Here is a 15,066-nt window from a genome sequence, read left to right on the forward strand (position 1 = left end):
CCCACTTTCCTCACCTGGCCTCACCGAGGTGAGAGCTTCCGTGAGGCTGCCTTTGTCCTTCACCTCGCGCTTGGCTCGCTGGAGAGCGCTGTCTTGCCTGTAGTCTTGCCTTTCCTCCCAAGGAGGTCTTTTGGGGCTTCTTTTAGGGCGGACCCTTGCGGCCTTTCCCAGGCAGGGCGAAGAGGTCGCCCTTGTCCTTTTCGGGTACGCAGTTCAAGGGATGATTGAAACTCTACCTTGAATCAAGCTGCGACCCGTCGGAGCTTGGAGATGGGGGAATCGAAGGGTGACTCACAAACCCTAAACCAAATTTCTTTCCAAACTCTAATGAGTTCTTCAATATAAGTAGAGAGAGACTATTAGACGAAAGTGAGAGGCCACTTCTCCAACGTCATACCACCATGTCAAACGCAGCTACGATGCACAGCCTTTTTGGATCTCCCCCGCGAGCTAAGAGACATCATTACAGATTTCCTTGCCGAGGTAGAAGATATCGCGGCCCTCATGCATACCTACCGCCAACTGCGTGCCGAAGTCCTATCTCGCCTGCCGGGAAGTCGCTTTATCGGCTACCAAGACGACGAAGATGAACTCAGACAACAAATCCAGGAATCCATCAATGGGAGACCCTGAACATTATTGCTGGACCATGGTACTCCTCTGGATCAGCCCTGAAATTCGAGCTAACTTGGAGACCAACGGAAGGCGGGTCCGATAGATTGAGAACCTCCCGCTGGACTATCCGCGATCTATCGTCACCAATGGCAAGATACATCTACTTCTATCGACCCGAGGCCATCTCAATCACATTCGAAGCAGCCACTGCCGGCTACTTCCATTTTGCGCGCTTAATCTTGCGAGCGAAGGTGTTCGACGTCTGCCGGATCCTGACTTACATGTTGAGTCAAGGCCGCTGGTCTTGGACTCGGGCGCTGAGTATTCGGTTCCTCGGTGGAAAGGATCCAGACCGTCCGGAGCTACCTCGCAAGTCATTTTGGGAGATGCGCCCGCGCATGATTCTCCCAAAATGGATCGTTCTCCACGACAAACGAATCTCCAACCCAGGAGAAATCCACAAAGTTGCGAGGAAACCTGATTCCCTGGAGATGCTGGGGGGAGGATAGCACCATGAGAGAGCAGTACATTCAATGGGCTCTTGACGGATAGAAAGCTGCAGTCTAGTCATTTCCCGCGGGTACATGATGGTTATTCAAAAATAAATCTCTTGCATTGGCTACAAGGTGTCATTTGTAGTAATAATTACCTTGGTACCATGTTTGGTCTGTGAACCCTCAGTCCTACGTCGGTTCACACTAGTAATCTGCCCCTACCTATCTCAGGGGTGCGGCCCTGCTGAGCATTTCACAGCAGGAGGGAGCAATTGCCCAGTAAACTCTATCCCCAATGCTGCCCTAGTTGGCCACTGCCCACTGGTTCCTTCCTGTCTTAGGTAGGTAGGTCATGGTGTCCAACTTCGCCTCCTTGAAATTGCATTTGGCATATATTTGGGCAATAACGACTAACAGCAATGGTATAGCAACCAACAGCGACGGTAATAGCAAATAACAGCAACGGCAATAGCAACTGACTGTGACAGCAATAGTGATTGACAATAACGGCAAGAGTGACAGACAGTGACCTCAATAGCATTAACAGCAGTCTAAAGATACTGCCGTCTGCTAAAAGTCTCCTAGCCTGGTAGCAACTGACGCACGAGTAGGAAACTGCCCAGGCCCGCGCAGCAAGACTCTTCTTGAATACTTATTGTTGTGTAATAAACACTGATACTACATGGTGCCTTGGCACTGGAACCTGACACGCAAGTGCATGTCTGGAATGTACATCTAGCTTGGCAATTTGGCATGTAGTGTAGACTTGCATACATCCGTACTAGGTATGTTGCTGACGCGGAATGTCGATTGCCATACACCCGACATCTACCAGGAACCTATGCTTTCCGTTTCTAGGCACTGCCTACCTAAGAGATATAATTACATCGTTATTCATGTGTGTCGTTGTGTTACGCAATTAGTTGTCTCTTTGACAGGCTCTCGAACATAGTTAACAGCAGTAGAAAGCTAGCAGAACCGTTGTACACGGTATAAACTGACTACAGCATATATAAGGCAGGTAGTTGAGCTTCGATTCTAACTGGTAAAGCGGGTATGCTCGGAATGAGGATATGACTGACGCTCTTATTGGTAATGGCGACGGACATCCGTACATTCTCGCGATTACACAACAGTGACTCGTCTAACGCATCGCATGCCGCTCTCCGCAGCGATCTGCGGCGTCGGGTATGTGGGATGGTGACTCAAATAGCGGCGTGCTGCTGTGGCCAGCCCTCGATACTTCCCGCTCCCTCCATTTTCTGCATACTGCGTACGCATTATAACATGCGATCTCCACCATCAACCCTGTCCCACTTATATACCAACCAACTCCAAGTCCCCCCTGAGAACACACAAAATGTCGGAGAAGCCACTCCCAGACTTCCCTCCTACTGCCGACCTATGTACTGAAGTCTACCGGCCCTTACCTATCGTCCCTGAGCTCCCATCAGAAGCGAGCGGGGATGGGGCAGCCGTGATCGGTGCCCAAGTCCTGTTTGACCTCTTCGACTCGCTACAGGCATCTGACTCGCCGAGCCTTGCTAGTCAGTTCCTGGACGACCGGGCCTACTGGCGAGACACCCTGGCCTTCACTTACCACCTGCGGACCTTCAGCGGCCGAGAGGCCATCGCCAAGGTCCTACTTGAGCTGAACCCACGGCGACAAAGCAGGGACTTTCTGATCGTCCCTGGATCGGCCATGTCTGTCTCTGCGGGCCCTTCGCTTGTGAGTGCACGGTTATAAGGGGGATTGTGTTTCTGGGGTTGAAGATCGTGACTCTTCTGACAACTTTCAGGGGTGGGTCGAGTGCCGCTTCACCTTTAAGACGGACTCCCCAAAAGCCACCTGCGGCGGAAGGATGATGCTTCTCCCAGACATCCGTGATGGCGATACGGCTGATTGGAAGATCTGGGTTCTGTCCACGTGGCTTATCGACTTTGACGACTTCCTACCGGATGAGAGCAGGCTCACGGCTCCCTCAAGAGTCCCAAGTCTCGCCAGCCAGGAGAAGTTCGAAACTGATGTTGTAATTTTTGGAGCTGGCAACAGGTACGAGGCCAGTTCCAAAGCCCAAAACTGCCTGGAAGGGGTGATTGGTGCTGACTGACGCTCACGCTGTACTAGCGGTCTTGTTCTAGCTTCGCGTCTCAAAGCACTCGGCATGAACTACGTCCTGGTCGAGAAGAATAAGCATATCGGCGACAACTGGGCGCTGAGATATGATGCCCTGCGTTTCCATACCGGAAATGGCTTTTGCGAGACGCCCTACCTGCGTAAGCTAAGAAACCCGGGAAGCAATGGGGGGAATCAAGTCACTAATGATCAATTATTCTCCCGTAAAAGCATACCCCAAGCATGCCACCGTGGGGCTTCACAGGGACGACCTAGCCGACCAGATGAGGCGGTTCGCCAGGGCGTTTGACTTGGGACAGGATGTGCTGCACTCGACGACCATCCGGTCAACCTCGTATGACCCGGAGCGTAAAAAGTGGACGCTGACCTTGAGCCCATCGGGGAAGGGCATCGAGTGCAAGCACATCGTGCTGTGCACAGGTATCGGCTCGTGGGCCCCGCATGTACCCGAAATCCCCGGCCTGGAGACGTACCAAGGGGTCGCCATCCATTCGGCCGACTTCAAGAACGGCAGGGATCTCGCAGCCCAGGGCGTCAAGGTAAGCCTTAAATCCTTCGATATTGGACACAATAGCACAATGAGTAATGGCGATTTCTGACCCACTCCAGTCCGTCATTGTAGTCGGCTCTGCAAACACCGCCTTCGACGTCTTGGAGGATTGCTTCAACGCCGGCCTCAAGACGACAATGATTCAGCGCTCACCAACATACATCATCCCCATGGCGTATCTGCTGCACCCGAACGGGTTCGGCATGTTCGACTATCACCCAGTCGACATCGCAGACCCAGCCATGTTTGCAGGACCGCTGGCGATCGGGGGACAGCTCATCGGATTGCTGCACGCATCCCTGGCATCTCAAGAACCGTGAGTGCGGCGGGACACCCCTCCGCCCCCTTTCATTTTCTTGGAAAGAAGGACTCCGCCTAACAGCCTACTCCACCTCAAGAGACCGCTACGCACGCCTCGCCAAGGCGGGCTTCCAAGTGCTCGACAGCACGCAGACGAACCTCACGAGCAACCTCGCGGAGCGGCAGGGCGGGCACTTTGTCGAGGTCGGCACCGGCGTCGAGCTACTGTCCACGGGCAAGGTGGGGATCCGGTCGGGCGTCACGCCGGCCCGGTTCACAGCCACGGGGCTGCGGCTCGGCGACGGCTCGGCGCTGGACGCGGACGCCGTCGTCTGGTGCACGGGGTACAGGGACGCGGACGTGCGCAACGTCGTGGCCGACGTGCTGGGGGAGGGCGGCGCCGAGGTCAGGGACCGCATGGACGGGACGTGGGCGGTTGATCGCGAGGGCGAGCCCCGCGGCGTGTGGAAGAGGCATGCGAATGTCGAGGGCTTGTTTGTCTTGGGCGGCGGGACGGGGTTTCAGAGGTGGTACTCCAAGATTGTGGCGCTTCAGATCAAGGCCGATGTGGAGGGCATCCTGCCCGATGCCTATAGGGAGTAGGTGCCACCCCTGACCGAACCCAGGACCACGTGCTTGGTGCAAGTGCCCCTATTTTTCTTATGATGCCGAAAGCCACCTTCCCGGAGTGTGGATACATGGGTTGTTTTGAAGAATCACAGGATATAGCTCCATTATCAGTAGGATAACAACAAAGTCACAATAGGCAGGATTGCAATCGCAAAAAAAGAGGACCAAGGAAATCTGCCGGGGAACGCGGTTCAAAGTATCAAATTCTGGACTTCTCCAAATGCTGTGCCCCGCGGCGTAATCCGATCTATTTGTTGTGGCCCGTGCGTTTCCAAGACAACAAGGTTTCCGTGCATCTCGGGAATCCATCGCCCGTCTTTTTCCCTCACCCCCAAACTTTCTGTTGTCGGACGGCATTGGACCACCTTATTGGACAGCACTCTCTTCCCCGGAAGGGATTCATGTACTGCAGCCCAGCTCGCGTCCAATAGTCGCAACCCGTCCTTTAAAGTTTGCTCAACTCGCGCTGAGAATTGCAACTGCTGCATTGTTTACGCAATGTCAGGCAATACGATGAGAGGGACGCCCAATCGTGGCCAGTCCCGCGGAGCCATCCCCTTCACTGGCAGCCCCGCCAACTCGAACATCCCAAGACCCGTGCTCGAGACCGCTCATGCAAGCACCAGCAGCGAGGCCGGTGCATCTAGCCTCAGTGCCAGCAGGCAAAAGCAGACCAAGAGAGACGAGGTGCGTCGTTGCAGCTCGCGTCCCCGCTCCCCTCCTCCCGTCTTTGCCCCCTCGCCTCGTCACTAACTGTCGTCTTGTTCAAGGCCATCCGCCGCAAGATGGAAAATGACCTCTCCAAGAAGAAGAACCTCACGAGCCGTGCTCGACACTCCCGAAAGGCTCCTCCCGGCACCGTGCTTGCACTGAAGCCCAGCCAAGCCCTCCAGATCAAGCCGGCCACAACCGTAGCCGAGGCTGCCCAGCTAATGGCTGCGAAGCGGGAGGACTGCGTCCTGGTAACCGATGACGATGACAGGATTGCCGGCATCTTCACAGCCAAGGACTTGGCCTTCCGGGTCGTGGGCGCCGGCCTCAAATCAAACAGTGTCACCATTGCCGAAATCATGACGAAGAATCCCCTGTGTGCCCGGACGGATACGAGTGCGACGGATGCCCTAGATCTCATGGTCCGCAAGGGATTCCGGCATCTTCCCGTCATGGACGAGAACCAGGACATCTCGGGCATTCTGGATATCACAAAATGCTTCTACGACGCCATGGAAAAGCTGGAGCGGGCTTATTCCTCCTCCAGACGGCTATATGATGCCTTGGAGGGAGTTCAATCCGAGCTCGGGACCAGCCAGCCGCAACAGATCATCCAGTATGTCGAGGCCCTGCGATCCAAGATGTCTGGGCCGACGCTTGAGTCCGTCTTGAACGGCATGCCTCCCACGACTGTCAGCGTGCGCACCTCAGTCAAGGAGGCGGCGCAGTTGATGAAGGAGAATCACACAACGGCAGTCTTGGTCCAGGATCAGGGGGCTATTACGGGTATCTTCACCAGCAAGGATGTCGTTCTGCGTGTGATTGCGCCGGGCCTCGACCCTGCGACCTGCAGTGTTGTCAGGGTCATGACGCCGCACCCAGACTTTGCACCCGTGGATATGACCATCCAGGCTGCTCTCCGCAAGATGCACGGTTGGTCCACCCCCCCAAGTATTTCCGGCCGTGCCTGAACTAACGGTCAAAACAGATGGCCACTATCTGAATCTCCCAGTGATGAACGAGTCAGGCGAGATCGTCGGTATGGTCGATGTTCTCAAGCTCACCTATGCGACGCTTGAGCAGATCAACACCATGTCCAGCGGTGACAGCGAAGGACCTGCATGGAACAAATTCTGGCTGTCCCTCGATCATGAAACCGAGTCTATGGTGTCCGGCGACGGCTCCTTCCAGCACACGCATCCAGGGCCTCGCTCCCTCATGTCTCCCGACATTACTCGGAGTGAACGCATCGTTGATAGTCTGGCCCCGGGCGACTCGGCCAGCCACGCAGGGGCCGAGTCTCCCCCGCATAGTGCCCTCGCCCCCGTTCTCGAGCTGCCACCGAGCGAAGTGCCGTTCCCGTTCAAATTCAAGGCTCCGAGTGGCCGGGTGCACCGCCTCCAGGTCACCGCAGCTCAGGGTATCGCCGAGTTTGTTGCGAACGTGATGTCCAAGCTCGGCTCCGAGGTGGATGCCATTGGCGGCGCTCCCTTTGTCGAAGATGGCAAGCTTGGGCCGGGCGGCTGTGCTCTCAGCTACCTCGACGACGAGGGCGATTCTGTCTCCATCACCACCGACCAGGACCTCCTGGAGTCCATCCTCCTCGCACGCCAAAACGGTCGGGACAAGGTCGACCTCTTCGTGCACGACCCAGAGAAGCCTCCGACGGCGCCTCAGCCGGCCGCTCCCGCGCCCGAGGCCGTCCCACTCCCAACCCCTCCCGCATCATCGATTGTGCGCGAGCGACGCAAGGCTTTGAGCGACGACGAAGAGCTGGACGAGGATGAGGACGAGGACGATTCGAGAGTGCGGAGGTCCCGCAGGACGCGCACGGCAGCACCGCCGGCCCAAGAGCAGGTCATTGCCGGCGTCCCTAACGAGCTGCTGCTCCCTGGCGCCGTTGTTACGCTAGCAGTCGTGATTGTCGGCGTGTTCGCCATCTCGAGGGTGTCCAGCCGATAATGGGGACGGGAATCCGATATCAAACCTTTCTGGCCGCGGGGACTAGGTAATGCTGTCGAGGAGATCGGCTTAGAGCGACTTGATTTTATTGGGGGGTTCTTATGTAGGTGTATATCACTAGCCGTCTATAAATTAATACGTTTCTTTCTTCCTCCCTATCTACTTCCAGTTTCTGTGTCTTTTGTCGTCTACATATAAGTCTCACCAGGCTTGATGTGCCGGTTTACATACCCCTGAAGTGGAGCCCATCGGGTGCAGGACCGGGCTGAATTCTTCCGAAACGCACGGACTATCTGCATGAGCTTCGGAGCTCCCAAGAAAAAATGCGAGGTTAACGACTTATTGGATGATCGTTGGTTGATTGCCCAATGCCACCCAGAGAGTTGCGAAGATGATTTTAAGAAATATTGCGGTACGGCATGGTAAGAGGTTACTGGTATACTCAAATGGCTTCAATGACTGACTCCCTCGCCAGGCCGGAAGGCTTTCGCCGCTCCCGCCCCGAGGACCTGCCTTCGCGCCCTGTCAGCCGCGACGACGACCACAACTACCCCCGAGGCCACTCCGCTGTCGGGAGATGCGAGCCAAACGCCTACTCCCGCCGCGTTCCACAATCCCCGGATACCATCACGCGCCGCGGCGGACCAACAATCCGATACCATCCCCGACGATTTCAGAGTCTTCAACACGATCCAGAAGCGGACGAAGAAGCTAGGATCCGCAGTCGAGCTGCGCTACATCCCCGACGAGATCCTCAAGAACCCGCCGCAGGACGCATCGCTCGAGCTCCTGATGGCCTCACAGGCCCACATGGGCCACAACACGTCGCTGTGGAACCCGGCCAACTCGCGGTACATCTACGGCGTGCGCGCGGGCATCCACATCATCAGCCTCGAGGTGACGGCGGCGCACCTCCGGCGCGCCGCCCGCGTCGTCGAGGACGTCGCGTACCGCGGCGGCCTGGTCCTGTTCGTCGGCACCCGCAACGGCCACATGCCCATCGTCGTCCGCGCCGCCGAGCTGGCCGGCGCGTGCCACCTCTTCGACAAGTGGACGCCCGGCGCCATCACGAACAGGGACCAGATATTGGCCTCTGCCGAGCTGCGCATCGTCGACCAGCTGGACCGCGAGCTGGAGGACTTCGACAAGCACCTGCAGGACCGGAGGCCGGTCGTCCCGGACCTCGTTGTCTGCCTCAACCCGCTTGAGAACCACACCCTGCTGCATGAGTGCGGGCTGGAGAATATCCCGACAATTGGGATCATTGATACGGATGCAGATCCGACGTGGGTCACGTACGCGATCCCGGCGAACGACGATAGGTGAGTTCTGTTCCGGTGGCGCGGTTTCCGATACGAGAGATAACTGACTAAACTACGTAGTTTACGTGCTGTGGCTGTGATCGGGGGCGTACTGGGCCGCGCCGGCCAGCGGGGCCAGAGGAGGCGGTTGAAGGACGCAGAGAACGGCATCGTTACGTGGGAGAACCCTACGGATATCAGCAAGTTCATCGCGTTAGAGCAGGCTGCCAAGGAGGCGGCGGAGAAGGCGGAGAAGAAGATGGCGAAAGCCAGGGACCAGGGCGGAGAGCAGGATGGAGTGTCGGCGGCTCAGCTCGAGGCGTTCGACTACTTCCAGAAGAAGAGGGACCAGGGCGAGAAATGATGATGGCGTAGTCCAGCCGGTCTCAATCTTGGGACCGGAGGCCCAAGGATATGTCATAACAAACAACACTGTACACTCTGTAGCATTTACCTATCAATTGGTCGGGTTTGCCTGTCGATTGATATCAATAGATTTTTGAGCATATATTGCGCGCTTCAATCGATCTCCGAACCCCAAGCGCCGCGGCCAAGCGCGATTAAGCGCAACTGAGCGCCACATACATGGGTGCTCCAAGCGCGGACCAAAATCTTCACCCTGCGAATATCCCCTCACGAAGGCGACTCACTTTCAGCACAGCTTGGTGACGCGCACAACCCCGCCATATCGCGCTCATACTGCCCCTGAATTTCCCGATTGGGTGTGTATGGCTGCAGACAGGTATGTGTTTTTGGCACCTGTTTCCGCAGGTTCTTGCCTGCGATGTGGGGGACGCTGGCGGAAAACTTTGCAGGCCTCATCTGTTCCGTCCGCTCCGTGTCTTGGGTTTTTCAGATGCTGGGTGTTATTGCGCGACGGTACCGGGGGCCAGTCTTGGCGGAGATGGCTAACATCTCCAATTAGACATTATTGTGCTGCCGTTCTTGCGTCTTGAGTTCCTCGTGTAGCCCCGTCCCAGAGTGGGCTGTGCCGCCCTAGTCTCCAGGCAAAGATGCCGGCGATCCTGGATGACCCGGACGCACCAACCATCTACCGGGTATCGGGAGACCCCCCCTATCCGGACCCGGCTCTCCCGTCCCTCCCACCATCTGTCGTTCCACGTCATGTGACACTGCGAGACCGACAGACGGTTGCAAGCGTCGTCCCGTTTGCATCTCGCTACCAAGTTCCGGACTCTCTCCTGCGCTACCTCAATGATCAGTTCAACAAGGAGATCGAAGGGGGGGACACGTATCCGATGATGGAGACGATGCCTTTCGAGAAGTTCGCCTCGTATTGGTTCCAAAATTTTGGCGCCATTATGCTGCTAGGGGACATAGCAAGCGCCGACGAGGTGGTCGAGGGCAAGGACTGGTCTAAGGAATGCCTGGGCACCTTCTACATCAAGCCCAACTATCCGGGTCGCAGCAGTCATGTTTGCAACGCCGGCTTTATTGTCACCGACGCTTCCCGAAACCGAGGCGTGGGCCGGTTAATGGGCGAGACCTACCTCGATTGGGCGCCCAAGTTTGGCTACACCTACTCCGTCTTCAACCTGGTCTACGAGACGAACGTGGCGTCTTGCAAGATCTGGGACGCCCTCGGCTTCAAGCGCATCGGCCGTGTCAAGGGGTGCGGCAACCTGAAGAGCTACCCCGGCCGCCTCATCGACGCCATCATCTACGGCCGGGATCTAGGCGACGGCAACGGCAACGGCGGCAACGAGGAACTCGTGAGTGAAGAGCGTTTCGACAAGATCAAATTCTACCTCAAATACGGGCGATACCCGAACGGCGCTGACCGGGCGGAAAAAAGCAGGCTTCGCAGCGCGGCAACGCACTACAAGCTGCTTGACGGAGATGTTCTGATGCTCAAGGACAAGGAGGTCATCTCGGATCCGCAGCGGCAGTATGACATTGCCCGGAACTTCCATAACCAGACGCATGCCGGCATCAACAAGACCACCGCGACCATTGCGGAGCGGTATCACTGGAGCCGCATCAAGGAGACCGTCTCGGATGTAATTAGAAACTGCACTGAGTGTAAGGAGTTGGGGAAGGCCCAGACGCCACTGCCCGGTGGGAATGGAGGGAATCAAATACGTCGCTCAGCTCTCAGTGCGCTGCCTGGCGCTGCCATTCCATCCAAGAGGTCATCTCCTAGTCTCGCTGCCACGGGATCGAGAGACGCTGCCACTCTTAACGGTCCCAGGAGTCTGGAATTATCCGAGCCCGGGCACATACCCCCATTTGCTATACAGTCTCATTCCTACGCCAACGCGAACGATATAGCGGTCGTGACGCCTTCGCACACACTCCAAACGACAGCCAGCGGAACCATTACAGAGCATGGCAGTCTCGCCCGGCACAATCCCATGTTACAAGACCAGTCACACGGCCTGCATCCCCCCCATCACGCGGCGAACTCGCCCCTACAGCTTCAGCCCCCCCACGCCGTCTCCGTCTACCAACCCATCGACCCGCAGATCATCAGCCAGCATGCGCATCACCATTCACTGCACCACTATTCCTTCCACCACAGCCCCCACACCCACGACCCAGACGCAGACACATTCCAGGCCCTCCTCAACGGCACAAGCGACGTCGACCCAGGCCTGCATTCCCACCACCACCACCACCACCACCATCACCACGACGACGACGGCAGTGCCGGCGGCGCCCACCACGATGACGACGACGAGGCTGACCAGGCGGCCGTCGATCGCGATCTGGAGATGCTGATCGAGCCGCAAGACGATGACGAGGACGAGAACGATGGCGCGGGCGCGGGCGGGAGTAACGACGGCGACGACCGCGGGCCCGCGACGATGGTCATTGACGGCGGCGGTGGTGCGGTGGGAGCCAGGACGGCGAGCGGGAAAATGGATGTGAATCACCTGCTTTCGTCGCATGTGGATGATGATGAGGAGCAGGAGACGGTGGGGAGGGATGTTGATCCGGGTAGGGGGAGGGGGATCTACGATGTTGGGTTTGGGGGGTCGGGATAGCCTGGTTTGTCGGGGGTGGCTGGCTGGATGGGAGGTTTGGTTTGGGATTTGTTCAGGGCGGCATGGAAAAAGGCGATGGTCGGAGTATATACTCTGGAGTGGCATTATTTTGGAGAAGCAGATGATGTTCTAATAGCGTTGCGGTTCAGCATTGGTTACCTTAGTTATGGGAGTCTCCTGAAAGACACATGAATATCATCTCTGAACAACCAAGTTCCTCTTCTTTATCTGATGACGCCTTCTTTTTTGTATTGTATCATACAGCCCGCATAGGACAGACAACTGGTCATCCCGCCTCTCCTCTTCCCGGCTCGAAGACTTCCCTCCACATCCCAACCTAAATTGAGCCGCTCTACCGCCGTGGCATACCCCGGCCTCTGCCCCTCAGAGCGCGCTGCGCGGCACCGGGAGGCAGCTGGCCGGTCGGAGCCAAAGGCTGGGCGCTCTCCTCGTTGCGGATGGTCTCGTCGACACCGAGGATGAGGCAGCTGGCCTCGGTGGCGGCCTGGATGGCGTTGACCTTGACGAGGGCGGGCTCCCAGACGAAGCGCTCCATCATGTCGGCGACGCCCTCAGTGTCGAAGTCGACGCCGGCCCAGGTGTTGCCGCGGCCGTGCTCGACGCGCAGCCGGTTGAGGATGTCGGTGGCGTCGAAGCCGGCGTTGTCGCACAGCTGGCGCGGGATGACCTCGAGGGCGCGCGCGAAGCTCTTGACGATGGCCTGCTGCTTGTGCGTGATCTTCTTGTCGGCGAAGCGGTGCAGATAGCCCGACACCTCCATCTCGCAGGCGCCGCCGCCGCCGACGATAGTGCGGTTGCGGATCGCCCGCTTGACGATCATGATGGCGTCGTGCAGCGAGCGCTCCACCTCGGCGATGAACTGCTCGGCGCCGCCGCGGAGCACGAGCGTGCACGTCTTGGCCTCGGGGCAGTCCTCGAAGAAGTTGAAGCGCTCCCCGCCGATCTGCCGCTCCTCAAACGTGCCGCAGGTGCCCAGGTGCTCGGGCTGTATGTCGGAGCACGTCGACTGTATCGTCGCCCCCGTCGCCTGCACCACGCGCTCCATGTCCTCGGTCGCGACCCGGCCGGCGCAGAAGATGTCGCGGTCGGCAAAGTACTGCGTCGCGAGGTCGCCGATGGGCAGCTTGGACAGCACCACCTTGGCCCCCGTCTCGTGCAGCGCCTCGAGCTTCTGGAAGATGATCTGCCACTCGGCGTCGACGATGGCCTGGTACTCGGACACCTGCTCGACGCGGATCTCGGCGTTGTCCTTCTCGGCCTTGAGCTCGAGCTCCACGTTGAGGCACACCACCTTGGGCTTCTTGAACGACTTGGGCTGCTGCTCGAAACCGGCGTACGAGAAGGTCTTCTTGAAGGCGACGCCGTTGACAAAGAGGGACTCGGTCAGTGACCCGCCGGGAATCTTCTTGATGCCTATCAGTTTCTCGTTCAGGTCGTCCTGGTCGAGGGACAGGACGGCGTCGACGACCACTAGTGTTCCTCTTGTCAGCACTGAACGACCCTTCTTCTCCTCTGGGGCTTGGATGCTTCTGTAAATATTACTTACTTTTTGTGAAGAAGCCAGTGTTGCGCTTGATCAATTTGCTGGTCATGGCAGTCGCGGCGAGCTTGGCCAACGTGTCTCTCCGATTCCCTGCGTCGGTGACGATGGCAATCTCCTTGATCTTGTTGACGGCCATGGCTGAAGCCCTCCTCAGGGCCTTTATGATGATCTGAGAGCTAACGCCCTGTTCCACATGCTCCTTCACCTCCTTTAGGATCTCGCCAGCCAGGACGACGACCGATGTAGTGCCATCGCCTACTTCGGCATCTTGTGATCTTGCGATGTCGACGAGGATTCGCGCGGCGGGATGGACGATATCTAGAAGCTGTGGGGTTGACATCAGCACAGAGGCTCGGTCCGGGTCAGAGAGAGGAGGTACACTCCGTACCTTCATGACGGTCGCGCCATCGTTGGTGATCGTTTGCTTGCCGTTGGCATCCACCATTAACAAGTCGCCTCCATACGGACCCAGGGTCGGTTTTATTGTTGCTTGAACTGCCATGCACGCATTGATATTGGAGATAATCTGTCCCTTTCCCTGAGAGGTGTCCGTCCCTATGGTGAGCCTGTCAGTGGGGAGCTGTGGGAAACAAGATGGAGGGGTTCCTGACCCTCTTTCAGGACGATAATCGTCGGGGTTTGTCCGCCGAAAGACATTTTTCTTTTTGTTCCCGGGAATTAAACGGCAGGTATAGACTTGTATAGGAGCCCGCAAGGAACGAAATAGGGCTGTACGTCTTAAGGTGGGAGGTTTTGGTGGGCAAAGAAGGTCGATGTGTTGACTATCAAATAATAAACTGAGCTCCAAAAATTATTGAAGCCTTCACCGCGGGCCTGCGCACGGACACCTAAGAAAGCTTCAAAGCTTCCAATTTCCATATCATGTGACTTGTGCTTTCCACACAAAGCCATCACAGATACGTATGGTTATGCAATCCATACTATAGTAGCAAGGAAAAAAAGAAAAATGGAAATCCATTTGCGAGAGTCGAGTTCAGTTATATGCCTTACCTTCTGTGATGCAACCTAGCGAGAAAAGGAGATCCCCATTTCCACCGTACATACATTCCAGTATACGAGTTACAGCAGAACAAGGTCAACAAGCTCGTGCCTCCCAGTTGCTGCTTTCCTTGCACGTCTGCCATGCAATTCCTATTCCTGCCCGTCTATGAAGATGATCCAGCAAGTCGGACGGACTCACAATCCGTTTCCAATGCTTCTCCGGGCATTGCTGGATTCTACACCACGCCGGACCGGGCCGTGCCAAGAACCAGAATAGTTTGCCGATGCCGGTTGGCTGGCTCAGATGTCGGAGTCGGGTTCTACGGGGCTCCCGACGGGGGATAGATGTAATTACTGTACGTGTAGGTGCGTACGTAGTATGTATCCGTGCGAGATAGCGTTGTGAGAGAAAATTCGGGGTTAGGGGGTTAGAGGCTCAATAGCCCCTCCTAGACCTCCAAGACCTCCAAGAATACCGGATACGCAATAGCGTTCAGCTTTGACTGCTTACCCCGACAACGATGGTGCATTAATGTTTCTCATCTCCAAAACCAACAGGAATTCGGGGTATGTACTCGTTGCGAGGTACCATGATTTGTGTTCAATGTCCACTATCTACTGTCGGACCCAATGTGCCGAGAGGGGATCTACTATCGGACCCAATGTGCCGAGAGGGGTCCGTCCCCGCGCGGTGAAGCTGCCGATGGGGTAAGACATGACCAATCTTTACTTGTTCGCAGCGGGACATGCGGCGTCTCGGTATGGATGCCAGAGGCGGGATTACTTGCAGCC

At 56.9% G+C, this 15,066-nt stretch overlaps 5 protein-coding genes across 5 annotated transcripts; 4 read left to right on the forward strand and 1 right to left on the reverse strand.

Moving 5' to 3' along the window:
* Positions 1 to 2,176: 2,176 nt before the first annotated feature.
* On the forward strand, positions 2,177 to 4,923 carry QBC33DRAFT_569803 (uncharacterized protein). The gene is made up of 6 exons (XM_060430545.1): positions 2,177 to 2,838; positions 2,909 to 3,162; positions 3,238 to 3,386; positions 3,457 to 3,785; positions 3,856 to 4,112; positions 4,195 to 4,923. Exons 1-6 carry the CDS (start codon positions 2,470 to 2,472, stop codon positions 4,697 to 4,699), a joined length of 1,863 nt encoding a protein of 620 aa, XP_060283685.1. The 5' UTR covers positions 2,177 to 2,469; the 3' UTR covers positions 4,700 to 4,923.
* Positions 4,924 to 5,050: 127 nt separating this feature from the next.
* Positions 5,051 to 7,665, forward strand: QBC33DRAFT_538438 (uncharacterized protein). Its single transcript, XM_060427886.1, has 3 exons — positions 5,051 to 5,413; positions 5,497 to 6,370; positions 6,426 to 7,665. The coding sequence occupies exons 1-3, from the start codon at positions 5,225 to 5,227 to the stop codon at positions 7,397 to 7,399; spliced, it is 2,037 nt and encodes a 678-aa protein (XP_060283686.1). The 5' UTR covers positions 5,051 to 5,224; the 3' UTR covers positions 7,400 to 7,665.
* Positions 7,666 to 7,679: 14 nt separating this feature from the next.
* On the forward strand, positions 7,680 to 9,252 carry QBC33DRAFT_538441 (37S ribosomal protein, mitochondrial). The gene is made up of 3 exons (XM_060427887.1): positions 7,680 to 7,821; positions 7,875 to 8,721; positions 8,782 to 9,252. Exons 1-3 carry the CDS (start codon positions 7,791 to 7,793, stop codon positions 9,062 to 9,064), a joined length of 1,161 nt encoding a protein of 386 aa, XP_060283687.1. The 5' UTR covers positions 7,680 to 7,790; the 3' UTR covers positions 9,065 to 9,252.
* Positions 9,253 to 9,713: 461 nt separating this feature from the next.
* On the forward strand, positions 9,714 to 11,708 carry QBC33DRAFT_451202 (uncharacterized protein; the record flags this gene model as incomplete). The annotated part of the gene is made up of 2 exons (XM_060424602.1): positions 9,714 to 11,089; positions 11,243 to 11,708. 2 exons carry the CDS (start codon positions 9,714 to 9,716, stop codon positions 11,706 to 11,708), a joined length of 1,842 nt encoding a protein of 613 aa, XP_060283688.1.
* Positions 11,709 to 11,725: 17 nt separating this feature from the next.
* Positions 11,726 to 14,089, reverse strand: QBC33DRAFT_538449 (chaperonin Cpn60/TCP-1 family). The gene is made up of 4 exons (XM_060427888.1): positions 13,884 to 14,089; positions 13,661 to 13,827; positions 13,276 to 13,597; positions 11,726 to 13,199 (listed from the first exon to the last, which is right to left on the reverse strand). Exons 1-4 carry the CDS (start codon positions 13,927 to 13,929, stop codon positions 12,061 to 12,063), a joined length of 1,674 nt encoding a protein of 557 aa, XP_060283689.1. The 5' UTR covers positions 13,930 to 14,089; the 3' UTR covers positions 11,726 to 12,060.
* Between the last annotated feature and the right edge of the window lie 977 nt (positions 14,090 to 15,066).

The sequence above is a fragment of the Phialemonium atrogriseum genome (assembly GCF_030411735.1).
Source record: "Phialemonium atrogriseum strain 8032-3 unplaced genomic scaffold QBC33scaffold_12, whole genome shotgun sequence".
Lineage (NCBI taxonomy): Eukaryota > Fungi > Ascomycota > Sordariomycetes > Cephalothecales > Cephalothecaceae > Phialemonium > Phialemonium atrogriseum.

Coding starts and splice junctions, on each gene's coding strand:
- QBC33DRAFT_569803 (XM_060430545.1), top strand. CDS start 2,470: ATGTCGGAGAAGCCACTCCCAGACTTCCCTCCTACTGCCGACCTATGT. Junction 3,387..3,456: donor TTGCGAGACGCCCTACCTGC/GTAAGCTAAGAA, acceptor CTCCCGTAAAAG/CATACCCCAAGCATGCCACC. Junction 3,786..3,855: donor TCGCAGCCCAGGGCGTCAAG/GTAAGCCTTAAA, acceptor GACCCACTCCAG/TCCGTCATTGTAGTCGGCTC.
- QBC33DRAFT_538438 (XM_060427886.1), top strand. CDS start 5,225: ATGTCAGGCAATACGATGAGAGGGACGCCCAATCGTGGCCAGTCCCGC. Junction 5,414..5,496: donor AGCAGACCAAGAGAGACGAG/GTGCGTCGTTGC, acceptor GTCTTGTTCAAG/GCCATCCGCCGCAAGATGGA. Junction 6,371..6,425: donor TGCTCTCCGCAAGATGCACG/GTTGGTCCACCC, acceptor CGGTCAAAACAG/ATGGCCACTATCTGAATCTC.
- QBC33DRAFT_538441 (XM_060427887.1), top strand. CDS start 7,791: ATGATTTTAAGAAATATTGCGGTACGGCATG. Junction 7,822..7,874: donor AAATATTGCGGTACGGCATG/GTAAGAGGTTAC, acceptor CTCCCTCGCCAG/GCCGGAAGGCTTTCGCCGCT. Junction 8,722..8,781: donor ATCCCGGCGAACGACGATAG/GTGAGTTCTGTT, acceptor TAAACTACGTAG/TTTACGTGCTGTGGCTGTGA.
- QBC33DRAFT_538449 (XM_060427888.1), bottom strand. CDS start 13,929: ATGTCTTTCGGCGGACAAACCCCGACGATTATCGTCCTGAAAGAGG. Junction 13,828..13,883: donor GATTATCGTCCTGAAAGAGG/GTCAGGAACCCC, acceptor GGCTCACCATAG/GGACGGACACCTCTCAGGGA. Junction 13,598..13,660: donor ATGGCGCGACCGTCATGAAG/GTACGGAGTGTA, acceptor TCAACCCCACAG/CTTCTAGATATCGTCCATCC.